Source organism: Lepidochelys kempii, chromosome 1 (assembly GCF_965140285.1).
Source record: "Lepidochelys kempii isolate rLepKem1 chromosome 1, rLepKem1.hap1, whole genome shotgun sequence".
Classification (NCBI taxonomy): domain Eukaryota; kingdom Metazoa; phylum Chordata; order Testudines; family Cheloniidae; genus Lepidochelys; species Lepidochelys kempii.
This window is the reverse complement of record NC_136380.1, coordinates 47,264,246-47,290,277: the sequence shown is the minus strand read 5'-3', so window position 1 is coordinate 47,290,277 and position 26,032 is coordinate 47,264,246. Positions and strand designations below refer to the sequence as shown.

Sequence of the window (26,032 nt, the reverse complement as noted above, 5' to 3'; positions counted from 1 at the left end):
ATTTGGTCAGCTTCTTTAGAAAGGAATTTGCAAGTTAAGAGCCCAGTCAAGAAGCACTTAACAGGCAATGGATCTTGGAAGGCTCCAATCCACATAAGTCTACATGAGGACGTTCAAGCTAGCATGTGAACTGTGGCTGCTACCTGTAAGTTCTGAGTCATGCATGAGCATGTGACTTGCCCATGTGACTCCAAAACTCCATCTTGGAGCTGAAATTCTACACAGGAGAGAGGGGTATCCACCCACAAGAGAAAGTCTATTTAAACCCCTGGGAGACCCCTCCATTTTGTCTTCAGCTGGCTCAAGAGATAGCCTCTCCACCCCCAAGAATACCAGAAAGAGACTGGGACAAAGGACAGTAACTACAGGGGGCGTGAGTGATTGCTGGACCCAAATTAGAAGGAGACTAATCTGTAAAAGGAAGCTTACTGGAACTCCTCTGAGGGTGAGGTTTTATCTGTATTCAGTTTTCTTACTGTATTAAACATAGACTTGCATGTTTTATTTATTTATTTATTTTATTTTGCTTGGTAATTCACTTTGTTCTGTCTGTTACTACTTGGAACCACTTAAATCCTACTTTCTGTATTTAATAAAATCACTTTTTACTTATTAATTAACCCAAAGTATGTATTAATACCCAGGGCGGGGGGGGGAACAATCATGCATACCTCTCTATCAGTGTTATAGAGGGCGAACAACTTATGCGTTTACCCTGTATAAGCTTTATACAAGGTAAAACGGATTTATTTGGGGTTTGGACCCCATTGGGAGTTGGGCATCTGAGTGTTAAAGACAGGAACACTTCTTAAGCTGCTTTCAGTTTAAGCCTACAGCTGTTAGGGGACGTGGTTCAGACCTGGGTCTGGGTTTGCAGCAGGCTAGCGGGTCTGGCTTAAACCAGGCAGGGCACTGAAGTCCCAAGCTGGGAGGGCAAGAAAGCCGTGGCAGAAGTAGTCTTGGCACATCAGTTGACAGCCCCCAGGGGGTTTCTGTGATCCAACCCGTCACAAGATATACCTCATACAGTGCACTAAATGCCCCAATAACTACTATGTGGGTGAAACCAGACAATCACTATGCTCTTGAATAAGCTCACACAGAAAAATAATAAAAGACAAAAACACAGTATCACCTATGGGGGAACACTTTTCACAAAGCAATCTCTCTATATGTGACCACTCAGGCCCCATCCTCAAAGGAAACCTGCACAACATCTTCAAAAGACAAACCCGGGAGCTTAAATTCATAACACTAAAAATCATGGACTGAATAGAGACACTGGATTTAAAGCGTATTACAACAATCTATAACCCACTAATACCCCTCCCATGTTTTTTCTTCTTCATCCCCCCCACTCCCACGACTGGGGAGGTGTTAACTGGCCACTTCCCCTTGAATGGTCTCTTGAAATATGTGTTAACTATTTATGCTAAACAATCTGTTCCACCTTGTATTTAGCTGTGACATCCTGAGTACCTTTCCCAGAGTTCTGTGTAAGCTTGAAAGCTCATCTCTTTCACAAACAGAAGTTTTCTCCAATAAAAGATACGACCCCACCCAACTTGTCTCTCTGATGGAAATTAAAGATTTTTGGTGAACTGGTGCTCCATATTTTTCACATATAATCTCAAATGCCTTGAATAGTCAAAGTACTTAACCACATGCTTAACTTTAAGCATGTGCTTAAGTCATATTGATTCCAATGGGACATAAGTAGATGTGCTTCGCTGAATCAGGGCCAAAATCTGCAGGACAGGGATTCTAATATAAGTAACAATCTCTGCTATTAGGCCTAGACCGTTATCGTTAATCCAGGCAAAATGGACATTCCCACATGCATAAAGGGTATTTCCTATTTTGGCCGTGATGGATTATAATATTTAGCTCTTATATAAGATCATGTTATAAAAGAGATGGCCCAATCAAGCCATATTTCCCAAAGGAAAATACGAAATGGGCAATGCTCATTTTGTCCTTCTGAGCCAATGTCCATTCCAAGCAGACAGATAACAGGGAGTCAGGTTTAGGGATTCGTTTTGTCATGTCCTCATACTGCTTCCTAACACATCCATGCACATACCATTGCCTAATCATTGCACTCCGCCAGGTCACTGGAAGAGCATTCACACTCAAGTAGCTGGCATCACAGGAGATGCTTCGTATTTTGAGGCTCTCTGCCGCAGCCAGAGGTATTGGGGCCAGTGATATAACCCCAGATGATCATCACTTCTCTAGACCAGACCCACGCCAGTGCACTATTGATTAAGGGAAGTCCAGGGTTGATCTGCACTGGGTGGTAGGTGCTCGACTGGTGGGAGCCAGAGCACACAGCTACAGGGTCGTTCTCTACTCTTGTTTGCCATAACTGAACCTTTGTTGGGTGACAATGTTTTGTGTTTAATGGTGGCAAGAAAACTTTGTTGTGACTTCAGTTGACTCAGCATTGGTGTTGTGTAGCCGAGCGGATGTCTTGGATCTGTGCATTGCTTTGTGCGTTTGACTCTACAAGCAACTACCCAGCACATATCAGGAGGAGCAATACCTGAGAGGATGAAGAGGCTGTGACATGGGTAGGCTTAAGGCATCCTGTAATATAGCAGCAAGCAGTGTTAACAGATGGAAGAAGGTATAGGGAAGGAAGAAGCAGAGGGATCAGAAAATCAATGGAGAGTCTTAGCAGAGGTGGGAGCCCAACAGTGGGAAGTCAGTGAGGCATCTTTTCCTTGGGAGGCAACAGGGAAATCAGTAAGGAGTTCAAGGGACAAGAGTGCAGTGAGCAATGAGAAGTATGATCTGTCCAGAAGCAGAGGCAGGAGTGGGAGCAGGGGAGCCATTAGAGAATCTCCCACCTCCAATTTCCGGTTGGGTGTGAGCAAAGCAAGCTGCACTGAACAACTGCTTGGCTTCGGAGAAAGGCTTTTTTTGTCCAGTTGATGTAGAATAAATCCAGTACACTTCAAGTGGAATTAGCTCACATTAGCTGCGTTACACCATCAAAATATACCATCCTAAGAATGTTTAACTGGCTGGAACATTAAGTTTGCTTTCATCCCCAGGAAAGCTTTTGGGATAAAGATGCTGAAAACTCCAGGCCTGGTCTGTCCATATGCATTTGTTCACTGCCATAGATTTGGGGTTACTTTGACTCAGCTACACCCTCATAATGGCTTGGATCAAATACATCCTCAAAATTACAAAATATGACCCAGAGCCTGTAAACCCTCATTCTGACATGCTGCTTCATTGGTATCATTGTCCTATGAGCAAGGATTACTCCTGTGAGTAAGGGATTTCAGGGCTAGTCTCTAAGCTGAGGTACTTTCAGAAAGATGAGAAATAGGTTCATCTGAAGAAGAGCTCTGTACTAGCTGCAACTTAATGTGAAACATTTAGATGAACAAAGACTAAAGAAAAAGAAATATCCACCTGTGAGTTAAATAACAAGAAAATGTTACCAGTGAGTATATACTTACCCGCCCCCTCAATTTATTTGCCTAGAAATGTGAATCATTTAAGGCCAGATGCTGATACCTATACTCTGGTTTAGTAACCCCACTGACTTTAGGGGGTTACTCATGAAGTAAGGTACTATTCAGCATGAGAAAGGGCATCATAATATTAAAAGTTAATCATGTAGGGTCTGATTCTTTCACCCATACACTCACTGAGCAGCTTCTTTCTATGCAAGGAGTCCCAGTGAGGTCATTGTATGAACCATGACAATCTTTTTTTCCAATTTCTTATGCAAAAATATTGATGCCTTTGAATTAAAAAGAAAGAAGAGTCATCAGTATTACCGTGATACATGGATTATTTCATTGGAAAGCTGACGACATATAGTAGAAAAAACACTTTGATAAAGAAGCTTATGCCTTTTCTTTTTTATTTCTAAAATGTGGCTAATTCCTGCTTTGAGCATTTTGAGACTTGATCAAACATTTAATTCACATTTATATATAAAGAAATTATATTTTAAGAACATGCTCTTCTGCTCGTTCCCTCCTCACTCATGAAATTCTTCTGGGTTAAGGCCTGTACTGTTAGGGAGACTAGGAGTGGTTGTAGGCCTGTTTGAAGAAATCAGTCTTGATGGATTTGAAGGAGGATTTAGTTACAGGGAGGATTTGGAAACAGAATTCCCAGGACTTTTTACCCTGGTTGATTTCTTTTTTTCCTTTCCCTCCCTCAAGTGAAAATGTCATGAGTTCCTTGGTGTTGGAATGCCATGTCGTTGTCCTTGGAAATATAATTCACAATGAATTATCTTCTCAAAGGAAGCGTTCAGTCTCTAGAGAAGTTTCATGTCTTCAAAAGGCCATTTTGTGGGTATTTTAATGAACATGAATACTGTACACAGCGAACCTGTGGCATGTGCAGCCAGCAGCAATAAAAGCCTTGAACTCCAGAGATTCTTAAGTTTGCAAAATGAGACTACCGCTGTGTCACTAACAGTGGTTCAAATAGACTATGGCACCTTACTGGCAAATGGAATCAAAATCAGATCAGTTTTGGTAATATGTCTCAGAGCCATGTGAAAGGTAACCACACAAGAAATAAAGTATATTAGTAATATTATTTAAACAGAACTTAGGTAATGCAGACGGCGACTTGAATACACAAGCTTGAAAAACTTACCAGCAGGTGTTATGGTAGTTTTTGGTGCTGGAAGTAAACTCCTGCGGGGAGTTGCTGTGCTGGTTGATACCTGCAGTGCAGTCCTACTGGTCCCCTTGGGTAAATCTTTAGAAGGCACAGATGCCTTAGGAGGGGTTTGCTCTTCACTGCCAAAGTTTGAACCTGCAGGAGGCCAAAATTGCACTAATTATAACTTCATAAAAAATGTATGCAAGTTCTGGAGCATAGACTGAGCTCATGTTTACAATTATAAGCTATAAAGGCATATTCTCCTCATTACTCAGACTGACTCTTACATGTATATTTCTCCCAATCCCACCGGTTATTCACAGGTAAAGGGTTCCCAATACTGGATTTCTACTATGTTAAGTCTAGGCTGCTTTTAGGGCCTTTTTCTGACAGCACTTACTACCGGCCTCCTTAGTGCTTACTACTGTGAGCATTTTTGCTTGACTACTGTCCATGGAACCACCGATGGCAGTAAGCACTGCCTCTGGTATGTAAGATCAGGGCCAGAAGGCTTAGCACCTTGCAGAATCAAGTCCTTAATCAGCTAGGGTTTGTTACAATCAATTCTTCTGATCTTATACAGAAATTTGAATGATAACATGAAAAGAAAAATCTGCTTTAATCAGCACATACTTTTCAATCATATTCTCATACTTAATCTAAGGTTGCCAAGGTTTCCATTTGATACAAACCTTTCAAAACCCCTGTACGTGTTCACTTGGCTTTCCTGTATTTGCCACCTAAGAAATAATCACATCCTATGCTCCTTGCAGATATAAGGAAATCAGTTTTTTTCTACATTTAAAAAAGAAACAGTGGAGTGTCTTCTTATCTATTAAGTAGAAAGCCTAAGCGGAGTGAGAGATTACAGCAGGTTTGGACTTGAACATTTGCAGGAATATGAAGCATTTGCTTGAAAAATGAGCACAGACACTGGCAAGAAAGATACAGAATTTCACAGAAAGACTATCATTTTTTATTTTCATTATTTTAAACAGAGAGGAATAAAATGCTATTTAGGTATGGCCTGGAGGGAAATGATAACATTATTAAAATAGCTAGCATGCCAAAGTCCTCAGTCTTTTTAAGATGTAGGCTTCTATTCATGCATAAAGAGACTTTTAATTTTCTTTCTGAACATCTTAGGATCTGTTATAAAAAAGGTGCACGTTTCAAAAAGAAAAGCACCTTTTCTGATAAAAGGAAAAACTGTATCACCCAGCTTTGAAAAAATACCTTAAGGTTTGCTGTCCCTTCCGTGCCGGTCTTAAGTTAAAGGAATGTGCCTAAAGTCTACATTAATTGCTACAAACACATTTAAAAGACAAGGTGGGTGAGGTAATATCTTTTATTGGACCTCAGAGCTCTTCTTCAGGTCTGGGAAAGATAGAAGGAGCTCTGTGTAGCTCGAAAGCTGGTCTCTCTCACCAACAGAAGTTGGTCCAATAAAAGATATTACCTCTCGCGCCTTGTCTCTCTAATATCCTGGGACTGACACAGCTGCAACTACCCTGCATACTACAAACTCATTTGACCTTTATTCAAATAACAAGCTACATTAAAAATTCAAATTAAACCATCTACTGTATTTGAATGGGAGCAGAAAAACCACAAGCATGTATCATCCTAACACTGCCATGCACATAACACCCCAAATGCATTACACAGTTGTGTTGCTTCAGAATTACAGGGATTTTTCACCAGTTTAACAAAGGTTAAAGGTTATGGAGCTAATTCTCTGCTGGTAGAATTCCATGGACTTGAATGAAGTTAGACCACCAGGAAATTTGGCCCAACCTATGTAATGTCCACTGCAGTTGTGCATGCTGAAGGCTCTCCTGGATGTTAGTGATATTTTATTGGTCATGCTCTCATTTGATCATTTAACCACGTGCTGCTAAAATTATTAACTGTTCTTTGAAATGTGCTCACACAGCTGATCTGGGATGATTTTTTTAAAGTATAGGAGCTGTCTTCAAGAGGAAATATTTCTTGTTATTTGCAGAGATATACACATCAAATGTCCTTTTATTTAAACCTCATATGCCTCTCTTTTATTCTCTTATGTGAAATTTATTATACAGAGAATATTTCAATTTAGAAATCTGGCTAGCTTCCAGCAGGGAAGCAATTCTTCTGTCTGAAGCATGAGGTGTCGGGGAAGCTATATAATCTCTTCTGAGAGAGATCTTGCATTACAAATAAATAAATAAATTCAGTTTTTTAGTATGAAGTGCAGCTGGCAACAAAAAGCCTTGCCCTTTGAAACACAACAGAAGAGGGCCAATAATTAAAGAATCATTACAGGCTGAATGGAAAGCCACCTGAAATGTGATGTGATCATATAGCAGGTATCCAGAAATGCCCAGTACCTGGAGAGTGATGTTAAAGCCTATGGTCATTTCCTGTCACATACACTGTGTTGCTGATAATAGAACAGAAGAGGAACAAATACTCTCAGAATTTTTTAAATTATTTGTTCCGTTATTCATCTTTTAATAAGGAGATATTGACTTCTTGAAGATGTCAAGTTTGAATAGCAAGATTTATAGATCCAAGAGGTACCACGCTAAGGTCAGTGTTTTACTTAAGGGACAATATATCTCATCTTTTTGTTCACCCAAATATGAAGTCTATACACATGTGAATGTGTGTGGGAATACATGTGTGCACACAGACACACGTATGTTTACATAATCTCAAGGCTGTTCCCGCTGATGTCACTGGGGACAGGATTGGGCCCTCATTGTTCCAATCAGTCGAGCAGCAGGGCTGGAATTCCAGCTAGCTACATACATTTCTGGAATTTTTCTTTTCTTTTAAGCTAACATTCTGAAGCAGAGAGTAAATTAAAACCCACTATTCCTCACCTCCTGAGAGGAGAATAATAGTTTCAATTAACTCAGTGCAGCTACTTACCTCTCGGAAGCAAATTAGGTAACGTGATGACTCCTCACTTAACAATTTTCTGTCAGTCATGACAGCACTTTTCCATCTATGGCCCTGTAGCGGGGTAGTCACCCGCTCCTGCATTAAAAGGCTTAAAACAGCCTGGGGAGAGGCTGTGGCAGGGAAGGAAAAGTGGGGCTGACTGGGAGAAGCAGCCTCAACTGGGGGCCATGCCCCAATCAGCCCGCAGCTGGCTTAATCAGGGCCCAGCTGGCCCTTATAAGAGGGCAGTGGGCCAGGAGCAGACAGAGTCTCCTCTAGCTGTGGAAGGGGACGGGCCTGGCTGCTGGGGAGCGTACCAGGGTACCTGAGGTGAAGCAGGGCTGGGGAAGGCAAGAGGAGCTGGGAGGCTCCAGACTGGAAAAGCCCCAGGCTGCAGGCCTGGCAAACGGCCTAAGCCAGGGTACTGGGATTGCAAAAGAGCAGCCCATGGGTAGGCAGAGGTAGCAGGTCCAACCCCCCCTTGCCTATGATGACTGGCTTATACAGACTGCAGTCGGCCCCAGTGAAAGGGGGCTAGATGGTGACTGGCAATAGCCCATAGGCTGAGGCAAGGTGGGGATAGAGGGTGGGAGGTTCCCCAGGAGGGGAGATCCAAATCTGTGGGGTATTGCCTGGAGGGGCAGCTCCCCAGGCAAAAGGGTACCGGGGTCTGGGAGGGACACAGGGGCCAGCGATGGCGAGACACTGGCAGAGGGCGCTCCAGAGCTGGTAAAAAGAGCTAATTCCTAGACAGCCAGCAGGAGGCGCCGCTGGGTGAGTCTGCACCCTGTTACAGGCCCATGAGTGACTCAATATTATTTGCTCTCTTAAAATCTACCTATTCCTTATTTTTTTTAACTAAAAAGAATATACAGAAACAGCAAGATGAGCAGATGCATGAAAGGAGTTTCCACGGGATTACATTGCTGTAACCTCCATTCTTCCTTGCCCACTCCTCTTTATACTTTGCCCTCAATTGTTGTGTCATGTGTAAAACTTAAGTCATGTCTACACTTAAAAGCTTACGTGGAACAGCTGTATCGATACAGCTGAGCTCTCCCGTTGACATAATAAAACCAGCTCAGTGAGTGGCAATAGCTATGTTGGCCAAAGGGGGCCTAGGATACACTCAATGAAGCCATGCCAGGTGCATAAGTATAACCAGTTTTATTGCCAAAGTATAAGACGCTTCCCAGCCTTCATGCATTACTAAATACATGCTTTTCAGCAAGCAAGCAAGAATCAATGCTTATGCCCCTTCTGCTACAGACAGTCCCAGACCCTCCTGCCTTGTCCTTGAGGGCTCGTAGCAGGTGCTGCTCCAGTGTGGGGAATTCCTGGGCACCCACAAGGCCTAGGTCCGCAGGGAAGACTGTTCATCTAAAGCAATTCGCATAGCTTCTTTTATCACCACCTCTTTCTCGGGGGCGGAGGGGGGGGGCGAATTCACCCACAAGCAGGCTCTGGCAGGAGAGACTGTTGCTTCCTAGTCCCAACAGCGGGAGACGCTCTCCTGGTTTTTTCACACCCCTGAGCGACAAAAGTTTTCCCGACATAAGTGCTAATGCTAACATAAGCTGACATAAGTGCTCGTGGAGACACGGCCTTAGAGCCTAAGCTCTTCTGTGAAGCACCTGGCGCATCTCATGGGTGCTATAAAAGAAACAAATACACATATATTGTTCTTAATAACACTTCCTGAGTATTAACAACCAGCTGAGTGGCTGAGGGCCTTCTGCTACACTCCTGGTTATCGACTCCTTACTGCAGGTTGTTGATCCCCAAGGATTCCTTCTTCCCTTTCTGTGGAAAAACATGTGGAAAAGGAACAGATTTGTGAGCCATGGCTGCACCCCACCCATCCTCTACACTGTAGGGCATGTAGAGATATGGAAAGGCCAGAGGTGGGCCAAGTATTGTAGGCTAGGGATTTAAATGAAATGGTGAATCAAAAACAGGTTCCCAGCCCGATACACAGACAACAGGCTGTGCACCTCACAGCTCACTACTCTCATCCTGGTGGCACAGTTAGCAGGTTGGTTAGATGTCTGTTAGCCTTTAAAAGAGGCAAGTTTTTTTGCACATACCAGTAGTTCCTAATTTTTTAAATTTAACAAATACCAAATGAAAAAAATTAAAAAGCACGAATAGTTACACACAGTTTTTAGGCAAAAAAGTCAGTGGGAATTTTTAAAAATCCTTTGTTTAACTTGAAAGAAATTCAATCATTTTGCCAAGGGAACATGTCACTTTGCACACATGTTAAGTATGAGCAGAGTTCCATTCTTGAACGGTAAACAGTACAGAAGATTTTGACACAGAAGATTTTGCATGCAAGACTGGCCAATGGCGAGTGGGCTAGCATAGTGACAGCTTTCTTTATCTCTATTTGTTAGTGTCCTACAGTTTCTTTCTGTCAGAGAACTTGAGCAGGCTCTGTCAAAAAGAGGCCTGTGTCTGGCAATATTTTGAACTTTTTTGTTTTACTGATAAATAAAACATGAAAGGGGACAAGAGCATTTGGAGCCAGTCCTCTTCTATGGCTCAGTGTCTCATGAGCTGCAACGTGAAGCCTCTTAAATTGAGTAAGTTTCTGGATCTTCACAGCAGATCAAGCATCAAACTGTTTTGGCAGTGAGATGGGAAATGTTAGTTACCTACTGCAGCTATAATCACACCCACGAGGGAAACAAAGAGAATGCATCTGCATACATGTATGTTCAGTGAAGCTCTCACATTCATCCAGAGCAGTACCTGAGACCTTTCTGTTTTCAAGTTTCACAGACACTACTTGATGTCAAGTTTAAAAACAATAAAAAGTATTTCTAGTTGTTATAGGCAGGATACCACATAATAAATAGTAACACTACTTAGCAGTTGTCATCCACGTATCTCAAAGTTCTTTAAAAATAGGGAAAATGAGGCACAAAGGGGTCAAGTGACTTGCTCAAATTCACACAGCAGGTCAAGGCAGAGATGACTATAGAGAGCAGAGAAAAAGCATGATCATCAGAATGATTTAAAGATGAACATTCACCTGCAACATTTTGGCCTGATTTTCTATCTGGGCTTTATCAGGTTACACTTTGGTGCCCACAGTTTTGCTACAACAAATATTTGTAGGTGCAGTTTTGCATCTATGATTATTTGTGGGTGTAGCTCAGGTCATTTAAGCACTTCATTTGTGGACCCAGTCTGGTGCTTAGATGCTCTACTGACCTAAGTTGTACCTGCAAATAATTACAAGTAGAATAATGGTGGTTAGCTTTGGAAAATCTAGCCTTCTCCTCCCAATGAAAGGTATGTCTGCAGTGTTACTGGATCAGAACCAGGATGTCCTCTGAGACTTCACAAGTAAATAACAGTGTCAAACTGTGCAGATGTGAAAATGAAAAAAGCAAGACTCAAACCATTGAGACCACGTCAGAGAACAACAAATGGTTGTACTGTGACATGCTGCATAACTCAATGGGAAGGACAATACTTCCTATCCAGTAACGATGGTCCCTAGGAACAACATAATAAGGTTTCAAAGATTACAGAAAAGATGTTATGATAACTTACAGTCAATGTCTGGTGCTCTGAGTAATACTCTGAGCAGGAAAATCCCTAAACCATTGTCAATAAGCCAGTGACATTTAAAGCAAAAATACAAGCAACATATTTCACCAGCTTAGATCATTTTCCTGTACTTTAATTATTAAACTGCCTACTTTAGTTGTGATTTCTTCCCGATACCTTGGCAATCAATTTGTATACTTTAATGATAAGCTGCATAATGAGTCAGTTCACTTTCATATTGCATTAATTTCACAGTCTTCTTTTCAGTTCAGTCTTGTTTAATTATTGATGCATACAATTCCTTTTACACATCCACTTTCATACTTTTCCACTTGATCTGAAGCTATTTAATTGATCAAGAAACATAATATGAATGAATGCTAGTCCGTAAGGGTTACTATGCTGGCACAAGATTACCATTATAGAATGGATTATTAGTCCAGCTAATTCACCTTTGCTAGCAGCCAGTATCTGATATTTCAGAAAAAGGTGCAAATCCCACAATGCATCAGGCCAGCTGTGTAATGGATCATTGAGAGTAGTGATGAGGTGACAGATTTCCAATCTAGCACATGATCAGTTCATACCAAGAGGCATGAGGATTGATATTCATAGTATTTTCTTTATCCTAGTTGAAATTTTTTTTATTATTGCACTTTATTTTACTGACTTCAAAGTGTACTTTTGTTCCACATTAAACCGAACTAACATTTTACCAATGCAACTGTATAATATAATTACTGTAGTATAATGTTTGTCTACAGATATTCACACACACACACAGGTAGGAATTTTAAAAAGAGCACAACGTTGAAAATTAGAATCTGATTTTCAAAAGAGCTCAACCTATTTAGGCACCAAATAAGGAACCAAATTTTCAAAAGCTCTCACTCAGCACATGCTGTCACAACGGGGTGCTGAGCGCACTTGAAAACCTAGTGCTAATTTTGGTTCCTAAATTGGAGCTGAGTTTTTTGAAAATTTAGGCCCAGTTGGGGCTCCTGAACAATTGGAAATCTGATCTTGGCCCCACATTAATAAAACATATCACAATTTAATCTGAAAAGTCTGGTATGTTTCTAAACCATTGAAATGCAAGACAACAAGAGAAACACTTTCAGCTACTCTATTTCTCTTTTACATGTGTACGTTTATATCTTTTATTTGGCTTTCACAACACAGACCTACACAGAAATAAAGAAGGAAAAACATCGACCATATGTATCAAATGCTGATCCTGCAAATTGGTTTGTGCAGATGGACCTCTGCACCTGCACAGACCATCTTGCAGGATTGGGGCCTTTCTTTGATGGAAATTGTAAAGCCCGCAAATAGTTCAGTAATGAGAGTGGTGTAAGTTGACCTAATGATTGTTTTAGCTCCATACAGAATCACAGACTTTAAGGTCAGAAGGGACCATTATGATCATCTAGTCTGACCTCCTGGACAACACCAGTCACGGAATCTCACCCACCAACTCCTGTAACAAACCCCTAACTTATGTCTGAGCTATTGAAGTCCTCAAATCATGGTTTGAAGACTTCAAGGTGCAGAAAATCCTCCAGCAAGTGACCCGTGCCCCATGCTGCAGAGGAAGGCAAAAAACCCCCAGGGCCTCTGCCAATCTGCCCTGGGGGAAAATTCCTTCCCGACCCCAAATATGGCGATCAGCTAAACCCTGAGCATGTGGGCAAGACTCACCAGCCAGACACCCAGGAAAGAATTCTCTGTAGTAACTCAGATCCCACCCCATCTAACATCCCATCACAGGCCATTGGGCATATCAGGGGTTCTCAAACTGGGGGTTGGGACCCCTCAGGTGGTCGCCAGGTTATTACCTGGGGGGTCACGAGCTGTCAGCCTCCACCCCAAACCCCACTTTGCCTCCAGCATTTATAATGGTGTTAAATATATAAAAAAGTATTTTTAATTTATTAGGGGGGTTGCACTCAGAGGCTTGCTCTGTGAAAGGGGTCACCACTACAAAAGCTAGAGAACCACTAAACAGATGGTGTCTGGGGGTACTGTAGACCATAAGGCCAGTTTGCTAGTTTGCTATATGGCATAATGTGTTTTCTTTATTGGTTTGATTCATATTATTTTGTTATTATATCCTAGTATTATTGAGTCATCTTATTTTCTTGAGTTTTGTTTATGTTGAATTCCAGTATATACTATTCATAATAGCTATTCATGGTTATTCATGGCTGTAACGCAAGCAACCTACAGGCATATATCTGGTTCGATTAGCTAGAGCAAGTCAGTATGAGTGTTTGTAACCTTTGGCATAGATAAATGGCCTACCGGTTACCTCTCTTCACTTTGGGGAACTGAATGGGGGAACCGAACAAAGAACTGAACATGTTTATCATCGGTCTGGAACAGACCGGTAACCACAGGGCACACTGCAGAACGTGGAAGTCATAAGTAAGGCCAAGGGTAACGGTTTCAGGCATGAGATAATCGATATTAATACATAAGAATATATGCCATAACATGTTAACCTATAGAGTAAGTGTACCCGAAGATTCATTTGGATGAGGAAATAAGATTTCCAGAGACGAGGCTGGTCCTCTGTCTCCTACTACCAGGTCTTCAGGGAAGGGTGTGAGGACACTAGCTTAAGTACTGTTTTAGAATAGAGATGTTACCACCAGGGGTCATAGAATGGTATTACTTCTTTGTGACTCGGTGTTCAATATATTGTTCTTTCATTCATATTAATAAAGATCTTATCAGTTTGGTATTGTCTTCAGTGTAAGTGTCCTTGCCGCACAACCTGAGAGTCCTCTCACGATATTGAACTCTCTGTGTTCTCTAACCCTGTAGCCTGAATTGGGACAAGAACCTAAAATATCTCCTGATCAGATCAGTGGCGAGCCATAGTAAACAAGCCCATACATTCAGGTCTACAATGCCTTTGCCAGCCAGCACCCTCTCCTGGCTGCGGGTAGTATAATGGCAACTCTGCCTCAGTTTCCCCGCTCCAGCAACAAGTCATTTAGCCCTGTGCTGGGTAGCTTCCCTCCATCTGGCTGGGTCATTTACACTCTGTTTTCTTCTAAGGCAATAGAGTCGGCAAGAAAAGGAGCCCAATGACCCTAATGAAGAGTTGATAATATCAGACCCCTGCAGAGTCCTGACCCCCTTCGCTCCAAAGGGGGTACCTATCTTCTTTGCTAGGGATCGTATGGAAACCAGGCCTGCCCACTCCTCTGGGGTCCAGCCAGGGAACCTGTGTTAAGCAGCTGGGACCAGTTCCTTACATTCCCTTGCTGCCTCCTAGGGCTGCTTCCTACCTTGTCTCTCTGGAGGTCTTTTCCAGGCTCATATTCTCCAGTTCTCCCTCTCTGACTTCCTAACCAGCTTCCTGCCTGTTTGCTACTGAAAGAATCTCATCTGAGTAGTCCCTCAGTCACTCTGGCATTCACTCCTCTCCTTTGATCACAGATCCATAGATTACAAGGCCAGAAGGGACCACTGTGATCATCTAGTCTTACCTCCTGTATAGCACAGGCCACAGAACTTCCCCAAAATAATTCCTAGGGCAGATCATTTAGAAAAGCATCCAATCTTGATTTTAAAATCGCCAGTGATGGAGAATCTACCACAACCCTTGATAAATTGTTCCAATGGTCAATTATTCTCACAGTTAAAAATGTACACTTCATTTCTAGTCTAAATTTATTTAGCTTCAGCTTCCAACCATTGGATCCTGTTATACCTTTCTCTACTAGATTGAAGAGCTCATTATTAAATATTTCTTCCCCATGTAATTACTAATAGACAGTAATCAAGTCACCCCTTCACCCTTGAGTCTATCAATATACGGCCTGTTTTCTAATCCTTTAATCATTCTCGTGGCTCTTCTATGAACCCTCTCAAATTTATCATTGTGGACACCAGAACTGGACACAGTTTTTCAGCAGTGGTTGCACCAGTGCCAAATACAGAGGTAAAATAACCTTTCTACTCCTACTCAAGATTCCTCTGTTTATGTATCCAAGGCTCGCATTAGCCCCTTTGGCCACAGCATCACACTAGGAGCTCATGTTCAGCTGATTACCCACCATGACTCCTACATCTTTTTCAGAGTCACTGCTTCCCAGGATAAAGTCCCCCATTATGTAAGTATGGCCTACATCCTTTGTTCCTAGATGTATACATTTACAATGAGCCATTTTAAGTAACATTGTTTGCTGTAGCCCATTTTACCAAGCAATCCAAATCTGCAGCCCTCTTTTTGCCCAGCAGTTGCTGACCAAGCAATTACCAGCAGCTAAGGAAACAGCTAGCCTACTTGTTAACCTCTTGGTGGCTGTGGTACAATGGGGTCTATAGCCCATGGCAGATGGGTCTAAGACCAAACCCCAACCTAAACATACTAAAGGTTTTTTGGGCACTGAGTTTTTGAAATCTAGATCCAAATTTTGAGGCTTGGGCCCATCTCCGGTGTCCTTCTTATGTATTTGTTTAGTAAAAATGCAGCCAGTGCTGATGCAGTGCTGTGCACCAATATGGTATTTTAATTTTTGAGCTTGCCTTACCTATTAAACTATATCTTTCAGTAGATACAGTGTCACCTGTTTTGCTAAATGAGCTTTATACTTGAGTGGAGTTACATGCTGCCACTACTGAATTGTTACAAACATTGCTGACCAAGGTGAGTATTTCATTACTTAGTAAAATTTCTATGTACTTTGGTGGTAGAGATGCATACAACTTGCTGACCATACAGCAGAGTTCTATAACACATTTAATTTGGGCTCATTTACATAATTGGCAAAACAAAGTCACATCTGGCACGTAATAAAATCAACTTAATACTTTACAGAAGAGCTTTAAAATTCAAGTGGCACATTTAACGGAACTTACACATTTTGTAAAAGGGCCTGCTTTTTAGAAACTATTCCCACTGTTGTTCTACTTGGGATGTTGCTGGGTGACGTTCAGATGACATTGGTTGTGCTGTGGTCCATAACAGGCAGACCATAAAATTGTAGAATCATAGAAATGTTAAGAGTAACAAGAAGGGTTTCTTCAAGTATGTTAGCAACAAGAAAGTCAAGGAAAGTGTGGGCCCCTTACTGAATGAGGGAGGCAACCTAGTGACAGAGGATGTGGAAAAAGCTAATGTACTCAATGCTTTTTTTGCCTCTGTCTTCACGAACAAGGTCAGCTCCCAGACTACTGCACTGGGCAGCACAGCATGGGCAGGAGATGACCAGCCCTCTGTGGAGAAAGAAGTGGTTTGGGACTATTTAGAAAAGCTGGATGAGCACAAGTCAATGGGGCCGGATGCGCTGCATCCGAGAGTGCTAAAGGAGTTGGTGGATGTGACTGCAGAGCCATTGGCCATTATCTTTGAAAACTCATGGCGATCGGGGGAGGTCCCGGACGACTGGGAAAAGGCTAATGTAGTACCCATCTTTAAAAAAGGGAAGAAGGAGGATCCGGGGAACTACAGGCCAGTCAGCCTCACCACAGTCCCTGGAAAAATCATGGAGCAGGTCCTCAAGGAATCAATTCTGAAGCACTTAGAGGAGAGGAAAGTGATCAGGAACAGTCAGCATGGATCCACCAAGGGAAAATCATGCCTGACTAATCTAATTGCCTTCTATGATGCGATAACTGGCTCTGTGGATGAGGGGAAAACGGTGGACGTGTTGTTCCTTGACTTTAGCAAAGCTTTTGACACGGTCTCCCACAGTATTCTTGCCAGTAAGTTAAAGAAGTATGAGCTGGATGAATGGATGATAAGGTGGATAGAAAGCTGGCTAGATTGTCGGGCTCAACGGGTAGTGATCAATGGCTTCATGTCTAGTTGACAGCCAGTATCAAGTGGAGTGCCCCAAGGGTCGGTCCTCGGGCCGGTTTTGTTCAATATCTTCATTAATGATCTGGAGGATGGTGTGGATTGCACCCTCAGCAAGTTTGCAGATGACACTAAACTGGGAGGAGAGGTAGATACGCTGGAGGGTAGGGACAGGATACAGAGGGACCTAGACAAATTAGAGGATTGGGCCAAAAGAAATCTGATGAGGTTCAACTAGGACAAGTGCAGAGTCCTGCACTTAGGACGGAAGAATCCCATGCATTGCTACAGACTAGGGACCAAATGGCTAGGCAGCAGTTCTGCAGAAAAGGACCTAGGGGTTACAGTGGACGAGAAGCTGGATATGAGTCAACAGTGTGCTATTCGATGTTGGTGAAGCCTCATCTGGAGTACTGTGCCCAGTTTTGGGCCCCACACTACATGAAGGATGTGGAAAAATTGGAAAACGTCCAGCGGAGGGCAACAAAAATGATTAGGGGACTGGAACACATGAGTTATGAGGAGAGGCTGAGGGAACTGGGATTGTTTAGTCTGCGGAAGAGAAGAATGAGGGGGGATTTGATAGCTGCCTTCAACTACCTGAAAGAGGGTTCCAAAGAGGATGGCTCTAGACTGTTCTCAGTGGTAGCAGATGACAGAACGAGGAGTAATGGTCTCAAGTTGCAGTGGGGGAGGTTTAGGTTGGATATTAGGAAAACCTTTTTCACTAGGAGGGTGGTGAAACACTGGAATGCATTACCTAGGGAGGTGGTGGAATCTCTTTCCTTAGAAGTTTTTAAGGTCAGGCTTGACAAAGCCCTAGCTGGAATGATTTAGTTGGGGATTGGTCCTGCTTTGAGCAGGGGGTTGGACTAGATGACCTCCTGAGGTCCCTTCCAACCCTGATATTCTATGATTCTATGAAATGTAAGGCTGGAAAGGACCTCAAGAGGTCATCATGTCCAGCCCCCTGCGCTGACGCAGGATCAAATAAACCTAGCCCTACCCTAACAGATGTTTGTCTAACCTGTTCTTAAAACCCCTCATCGACAGGGATTCCACAACCTCCCTCGGAAGACTATTCCAGATTATAGTTGGAAAGTTTTTCTTAATATTTAACCTAAAACTCCCTTGTTTCAGATTAAGCCCCTTACTTCTTGTCCTACCTTCAGTGGACATGGAGAACAACTGACCACAGATGCCTAAGAATGCGGGGGCAGGGGGAGGCTCTGGGCACCCAGCCACTGCACTCCAGAGGATGGCCCAAGCAACAGAAGGCTGTCTTTCAAACAGTTTTGATTTGTAGTGTGGCTACAATAAGCAATGTGGTCTTGTCCTCCCCCACCCATCCTATGCCACCCCCACCCCCCGGGCTACCTTATCAGTTTTATCCCTTTTTTTGTTATTTAATAAAAAAATGCATGGTTTCAAAACAATAGTGACTTTATTTCCTTTGCGGGCTGTGATCGAAGCGGGGAGGGGGATTGGCTTACAGGGAATTAAAATCAACAAAGGGGGCACATTTGCATCAAGGAGAAACACACACAACTGTTACACCATAGCCTGGCCAGACATGAAACTGGTTTTCAAAGCCTCTCTGATGTGCAGCACGCTTTGCTGTGCTCTTCTAATCGCCCTGGTGTTTGGCTGTTCAAAACTGGCAGCCAGGCGATTTGCCTCAACCTCCCACCCCACCATAAACGTCTCCCCCTTACTCTCACAGATATTATGGAGCACACAGCAAGCAGCAATAACAATAGGAATATTGGTTGCGCTGAGGTCTAACCTAGTCATCAAACAGCGCCAGCGAGCTTTTAAATGTCCAAAGACACATTCTACCACCATTCTGCACTTGTTCAGCCTATAGTTGAACTGCTCCTTACTACTGTCCAGGCTGCCTGTGTATGGCTTCATGAGCCATGGGCGCAAGGGGTAGGCTGGGTCTCTAAGGATAACTATTTGGCATTTCAACACCCCCAAGAGTAATTTTTTTTGGTCTGGGAAGTAAGTCCCTTCTAGCAGCTGCTTGAACAGCCTGGAGTTCCTAAAGATGCGAGTGTCATGCACCTTTCCCGGCCATCCCATGCTGATGTCGGTGAAACGTCCCTTGTGATCCACCAGTGCTTGCAGCACCATTGAGAAGTACCCCTTGCGGTTTATGTACTGGTTGGCAAGGTGGTCCGGTGCCAAGATAGGGATATGGGTTTTGTCTATCACCCCAACCACTGTTAGGGAACCCATTGCAGCAAAGCCATCCACTGTGATTTGCACATTTCCAAGAGTCACTACCCTTGATAGCAGAAAGTCAGTGATTGCATTGGCTACTTGGATCACAGCAACCCCTACAGTAGATTTGCCCACTCCAAATTGATTCCCAACTGACCAGTAGCAGTCAGGTGTTGCAAGCTTCCACAGGGCTATCACTACTCGCTTCTCAACTGTCAGGGCAGCTCTCATCTTGGTATTCCTGCGCTTCAGGGCAGGGGAAAGCAACTCACAAAGTTCCAGGAAAGTGGCCTTATGCATGTGAAAGTTTCGCAGCCACTGGGAATCATCCCATACCTCGAACACTATGCTCGAACACTAGGTCCCACCAGTCTGTGCTTGTTTGCCAGGCCCAGAATCGGCGTTCCACCATATCAACCACCCCACTGCTGCCATGATGTCCCAATTGCCACAGCCCGTGCTTTCAGGAATGTCTGTGTCCATGTCTTCATCACAATCGTTCTCATGCTGCCATCTCTTAGCCAGGTTCTCGACATACTCCAGTATATTGTGCAAGGTGTTTACAATGCTCACAACAGCAGCAGTGAACTGAGCGGGCTCCATGCTTGCCATGCTATGGCGCCTGCATGGGTAACCCAGGAAAAAAGGTGTGAAATGATTGTCTGCAGTTGCTTTCATGGAGGGAGGGAGGAAGGGGCGACTGACAACATGTACCCCAAACCACCCACAACAATGTTTTTGCCCCATCAGGCATTGGGAGCTTAACTCAGAATTCCAATGGGCAGTGGAGACTGCAGGAACTGTGGGATAGCTACCCACAGTGCACTGCTCTGTGAGTCGATGCTAGCTATGGTAGTGAGGATGCACTCTGCCGACTTAATGGGCTTAGTGGGGACATGCACAATCGACTGTATAAAATCAATTTCTAAAAATCAACTTCTATAAAATTGACCTAATTCCATAGTGTAGACATAAGTGTGGCACAGAGAACTGGACACAGTACTCCAGCTGAGGCTTCACCCAATGAGTAGAGCAGGACAATTACGTGCTGTTTCTTACATTGAACACCCCTGTTAATACAATCCAGAATTATATTAACCTTTTCTGCAATTGCATCACATTGTTGACTCATATTCAATTTGTGATCCAGCTCCTTTTCAGCAGTACTACCACCCAGTCAGTTATTCCTGATTTTGTAATTGTGCATTCAACCATGATAACATTGTCATTATCTACCCCAATTGCAAGCAAGGCAGAAGGACACCTACTTCCAGAACAAACATCTAATGGAGAACCCAAGTAAAGAACCTAGTGGCTTTTCCCTCCCAGGGAAAATATGGTCCACTTTGAACTGCATCCACATACCACACAGCAGGTGCACCTACCTCCTCCAGAAATGATCAAACTCTGGTGGTATCTCTGCCATCCACTCTGTGTCACCAGAGACAATCAATTGGATCACTAACGTAGGCTTGGATCATCTAACATTACTGTTTTTAAGCCACATGGAAGAAGGAAAAGATTTTTAAAAAGTGTTCAGTACCCATCCTCTGAAAATCTGGCTTCTTTTAAGTATCTTAAGTTGGGCACCCAAAAATTGAGGCACCGAAACGTACTGGTCACTTTTGAAAATCTTTCCCAAGGAATTTATTCAGTCCAATGTACGATTATTGTCAAATTGACAAGAAGCAGCCTCAAGTTATTACCATCATGAAGAAATGTCTGATGAGATATTTTAAGAAACAGATGTGGTGAGGGTGAGAATGTTTGTTTTTTTTAATTGCGAATAAAGAGGAGTACCTGCATATATATGCAACTTCTGGGGATATGGGTGGGAATTTCTGACAGAATAGGAGATGAGCAGGGATCCAAGATATCGGTTAGCTACCAAAAAATGCGGAAAAATGAGGAATTTGCATTTTTACAGAGAATCTTTAGTTTTTTGCATTTTATGAAAAAATAAAAACATATTAACAATTAACTAAATTTTACTGAAAGTACCAGTGTCACTTATTCAATGCACACAACCTCCCCCTCTTGTGGTGGATTTTTGAATGTGTTTTAAATTTACAGTGGAACCCCGTTTATCCGATCTACTTGGGACCAGGGCCAGATAGGATAATAAAAAATTGGGATAATCAGGAGAATTGGCAAAGAGCTTTCTATCCCTTATTTTAAGATGTGGGGAAAGGGTACAGCTAAAAGGATACAATGTTGGTAAAGGTGACCTGCCAGTGGAGTTAACTAAATTCTATCAGTTTTAGCAGTGTGTGCTGGCGGCCGCATCTCACCAGACTAACACAGGGGCCAAGCAGCACCTTACCAACTGTCAGCATTTTAGGTCGGTAACATCCAGTCCTGTTCCTGCCTGCCAGCTCCCAGAATGATGCTGATGATATCAGCAAACATGGAACCCTGCTAGATCACGCAGCAAGCATGCATGTGTCTCTTTTCACTCTTTGGCACTGTGAGGCAGAATAGTGCATGCTGTTACATTGTTATGGGGAAAGGAGCTGGCAGACTGGATGTCATGGGACATAAAGAGTGGTGGGGTGGGCCCCACAAATGGATTTCAGATAATTAACTGGGTTTTATTAATTCCATCTTTTGAGACAGCTACCCATAATGAAGCTTCAAGTTGCAGTGGGGGAGGTTCAAGTTGCAGTGGGGGAGGTTTAGATTGGATATTAGGAAAAACTTTTTCACTAAGAGGGTGGTGAAACACTGGAATGCGTTACCTAGGGAGGTGGTAGAATCTCCTTCCTTAGAAGTTTTTAAGGTCAGGCTTGACAAAGCCCTGGCTGGGATGATTTAACTGGGAATTGGTCCTGCTTCGAGCAGGGGGTTGGACTAGATGACCTTCTGGGGTCCCTTCCAACCCTGATATTCTATGATTCTATGATTCTATGAAGCTTCCATAAACTGTACTTTCTGTCAGGCACCTCACTATCACCATGACATTTCTTTTTTATTATTCTTTTAGGGAGGAACACAAGAGATATGCTGCTAGGTCACAGCGAGGAAAATGTTGCTATAGTGCACTGACTTCTGAGTGGGATCAGGAGACCTGTATTCTAATCCTGGCTGTGCCACTGACTCCCTGTGTTACATATGTGCAAAGTATTATAGTTATCTTCCTCCTTCCCCTATATTAATCTGGATGATCTCAGAGGCAAATAATGAGTCTTCAGACACTGTCTGGACCAAAGCATCAGACAAAGCACTGAGAAAAATCCATGACCTCATTACATTCCGAAAGTGGCAATCATGCTTTCTTTCTCCTCATCTGTATTGCAGGGTCTGACCACTTACGGCAGACAGGCCGTTGCAACAGAGTGGTATTCCATGCACTTTAATTGCAAGAGGTCTTTGTACAGCCCTCCTCAGATTTTGCCATTTGTGTTTGGGAGCCTCATTAACTCTGGGTGTGCAGTGAGGCTTCTGAACCAGAGGCTGAGAATGGGCAGTCAGTACTGAGTGCACCCAAGTCAAACAGAATGTACAAGAATCTCACCTATACTTTGGGAAGACAAGAGGCCAGCCATCCACCTCTTCCTAGGTTGCTGCTGCCGTCACCTAACCTATTGTTTGTTCCTCAGTTGTTGGGTAAAGGAGAGAGAAAGAGAGGGTAAGAGAGAGGCAGGAAGAGGGAAGATCAAGGGACACCTAAGTCAGATCCAGAATTGCAAAGTATCCCCTGCTCTTGAAGACCATGGACTGAAGCAGAGGACAATGCTATAGCTCATGAAAAAGGAAGTGCTAGAGCGGCATGAGTGCTGATGGAATGGGAGTACACAGCTGTTTTCTGGTATTATAAAGAGTCAGAGCTGAGATCACCCTTGTCCGAGAGTATGTCAGACATAATGTGAGCACATACCCATGTCCGGAACACTAAGGGTACATCTACGCTGCAATTGGACACTCACGATTGGCTCATGCCAGCTGACTTGGGCTCACCGGGCTGTTTAACTGTGGTGTAGATGGCCAGGCTCAGGCTGGAGCCTGAGCTGTGGGACCCTCCCACCATGCAAGGTCCGACAGCCTGGGTTCCAGCCTGAGCCCAAATGTCTACACCGCAAGTACATGGCCTCTTTGCCTGAGTCAGCTGGATAAGCCAGCCTTGGGTTTTTAATTGCAGTGTAGACATACCCTTAGCGGCAGAGTTTATGTAATGTGTACATGCTCCCCTTCGCTGGGGAAAAATGTATTTAACTCTCCGCCCCTATTGGAGAAAAAATAGAATGGAGAAAAGAAAGAGACCGGCCTGTTTAACTGTTACACTGCAAGTTTCATTAGTGGCAGAAATGTCTGAAAACACCAGGGAACCCTGTTTTCCTTCATAACCTGTAAATGGCAGGGATGAGCCTGAACCAGGTCCAAAGACCCACAACTTTTGCATGTAGAGTCCCAGGGCCAGATTCACAAAGGTAATTAGGACATTAAAGATGCAGATGGGCACTTTAGTAAATCTCACTGACTGCCTAAGTGAGTTAGGTGCCTAACTCCCATTGAAAGTCAAGGGGAGTTAGGTACCTAACTCGCTTAGGTGCTTTTGCAAATCCCACTACGTGCCTATCTTCATCTTTAGGTGTCTAAACACCTTTGTGAATCTGGCCCCAAACCCCAACCTGAATCTGTATTTTACAGTTAAGGCCCATCTGTAATAGCTACCTGTCTCTAGCAATCTTACAGAATAAAATTGCATTTAAGAGAAAGTCCATAGAGGCAACAATACTAAAATAAAAAGTAGATAAAAATCTTGTCATGCACCAGGGCTCAAATTGTCAGACAGCCTATTTAGCTGTGGGAAGCTTTATTTTCCCGTATGCTAGATACCCTGCTTTTAGTTCTGCAACAGTGAAACTGACTACATTAAGCTTATTGAGTTTTGCTGTTTAAACAACATTTCCCCCCGCCCCACAAAAAAACATTTCAACTTCCTTAATCAAACTGAATTTTTCTTTTAATAAATTCTTTCACTTTGGAGGTGCTTGGAAGAAAACTGCAATTTGAAAATCTCTGCAAAATAAAAAACAAAAGCAAATGTGGTGCTTTAGATGGTTATTATTTATGGGGAGAAAACATATACTTTCCCATGGGACTTATTGAAAATCTGCCCCATCAAATGTTTGCTGAAAACAATTACTTTAATTAGATTCCTTTGAACATGATCTGGTTACTTTGCAAACCAGCAATTCTAAACACTGTGACCCAGTTTAACAAGTTTTTCAAAGTTTGTTACAGATATAATTGTGCTTCTATGAACTAGAATAATCTAAAACATTTGATGCATAATATTTTGCAGTGAGTAAACAGATGTTAAATTGCAGATACTTTGCAAACAACAATTCTTAAAAGTACATGAAATAAAACTTGCAGTTAAACAACAGAAGTTAAATGGATTTTTTTTTAAATTTATTGTTCAGTTGTTAACACTTTTATAACCAAAATTACTTAAATTTTCTCTGTCTTAAAACAAAGATCAAACATAACATTTACTTGTTCATTTTTGCCCTGGTCTTGCTCTTCCTACTCAAAAGATGTAGGCTGGATTATTGTCTTGAAATGAGTAGACTCCTTTTATTATAAGAAACACTAATAAATTACAAAATAGTAATAGGTTTCAGAGTAGCAGCCGTGTTAGTCTGTATCCGTAAACAGAAAAGGAGGACTTGTGGCACCTTAGAGACTAACACATTTATTTGAGCATAAGCTTTCGTGAGCTCACTGTAGCGGATGCATAGTAATAATAAATAATAATATGCAGGGTCACCAAAATGAGACTCAGAGAGATTAGCACACAGATGCTCAAAGGTATTTAGGTGCCTAACTCCTACTGATTGTAATCCAGCCTGCATCATTTGGATAGGAAAAGCAAGATTGGGCCATAAAGGATTTCAATGGGAGTTAGACACATAAATACCTTTGAGGAGCTGGGTCTAAATGACTTGCACAATGTCACACAAAATCAGTGGGAGAACCAGAAACAGGACATAGGAACAGGAATAGGATACAAGAATCCAGATTTCCAGTCCCGTGCTGTAATTGCCACAAATCACTGTCTGCCCATGTGCCATAAACAGTAATATTATATTATATATTATCTTCATCCCCTGTGCAAAGTCAGAATACCTGAGCTTTTGCAAAGGTCCTCTGTATATGTTGAGAATGAACTCCTTCTATTCCAGATACAAACCAACTAAGGCTCATAATAATAAATCACATTATAGAACTGTCCTGCAGCTGCAGCAATAGAGAACCATGCTTCGTGCTCCCCCTCTCTCATGTAACAGAGGTAATTTCTGTCATAGAATCATGTCATGCATCACACAAGCATTAGGTGTGGGTACTGAATGCATAGAATCCACGACTGATGCTTCCCTCCTCTGCAAGGTGGGAATGAGGGAACTGAAGAGTGGGTCATTATCTTTGTAATTGTGGACTCACTGGACAGTCCATTGCTTCTGCTTTCTGCATTACTCATGAGAAATCAGTCACCCACTGGTAGCAGTACTCTATAGTGCACTGGGGACATGGAGTAGTTCCCCTGCATGGCCTATCTGTTCCCTGAAAAGTGAAACCAATAACATTCCACTGTCTTTAGGTCCATCCAGACCCCTAAAGAAGAGGGACAAGGTTTCATCTATTGGTAGAAAATCTTCAGTGCTTTGTCTTTACATAGCCTCCTCTGATCCTCAGATAGACACCAACAATTTAAAGCATGTACTGTAGGATTTCTTGGGGAACTGTTATTTAACATCTACGCTCTTCATGCATTATATGCATAACACAGCAAACAGTGAAGACTTGAATCAAGAAATCATTTTCCCGATCTTTGGGAGCAAATTGGTA

The 26,032-nt window shown here is 42.7% G+C and overlaps 1 protein-coding gene across 7 annotated transcripts in view; it reads right to left on the bottom strand.

Moving 5' to 3' along the window:
* The window catches only part of MTUS2 (microtubule associated scaffold protein 2), a 502,895-nt gene that overhangs the window by 134,453 nt on the left and 342,410 nt on the right, over positions 1-26,032 (bottom strand). For 6 of the 7 annotated variants that reach the window (XR_012158528.2, XM_073340921.2, XM_073340891.2 and 3 more), the window contains one exon: positions 4,639-4,800. The exons of the other annotated variant lie outside the window; for it this stretch is intronic. Coding sequence is in view for 5 of the 6 variants with exons in the window: in XM_073340921.2 (XP_073197022.2) it covers positions 4,639-4,800 (162 nt within the window). In the remaining variant the exon portion in view is untranslated. The remainder of the gene's footprint in view (positions 1-4,638; positions 4,801-26,032) is intronic. 7 annotated transcript variants of the gene reach the window in all.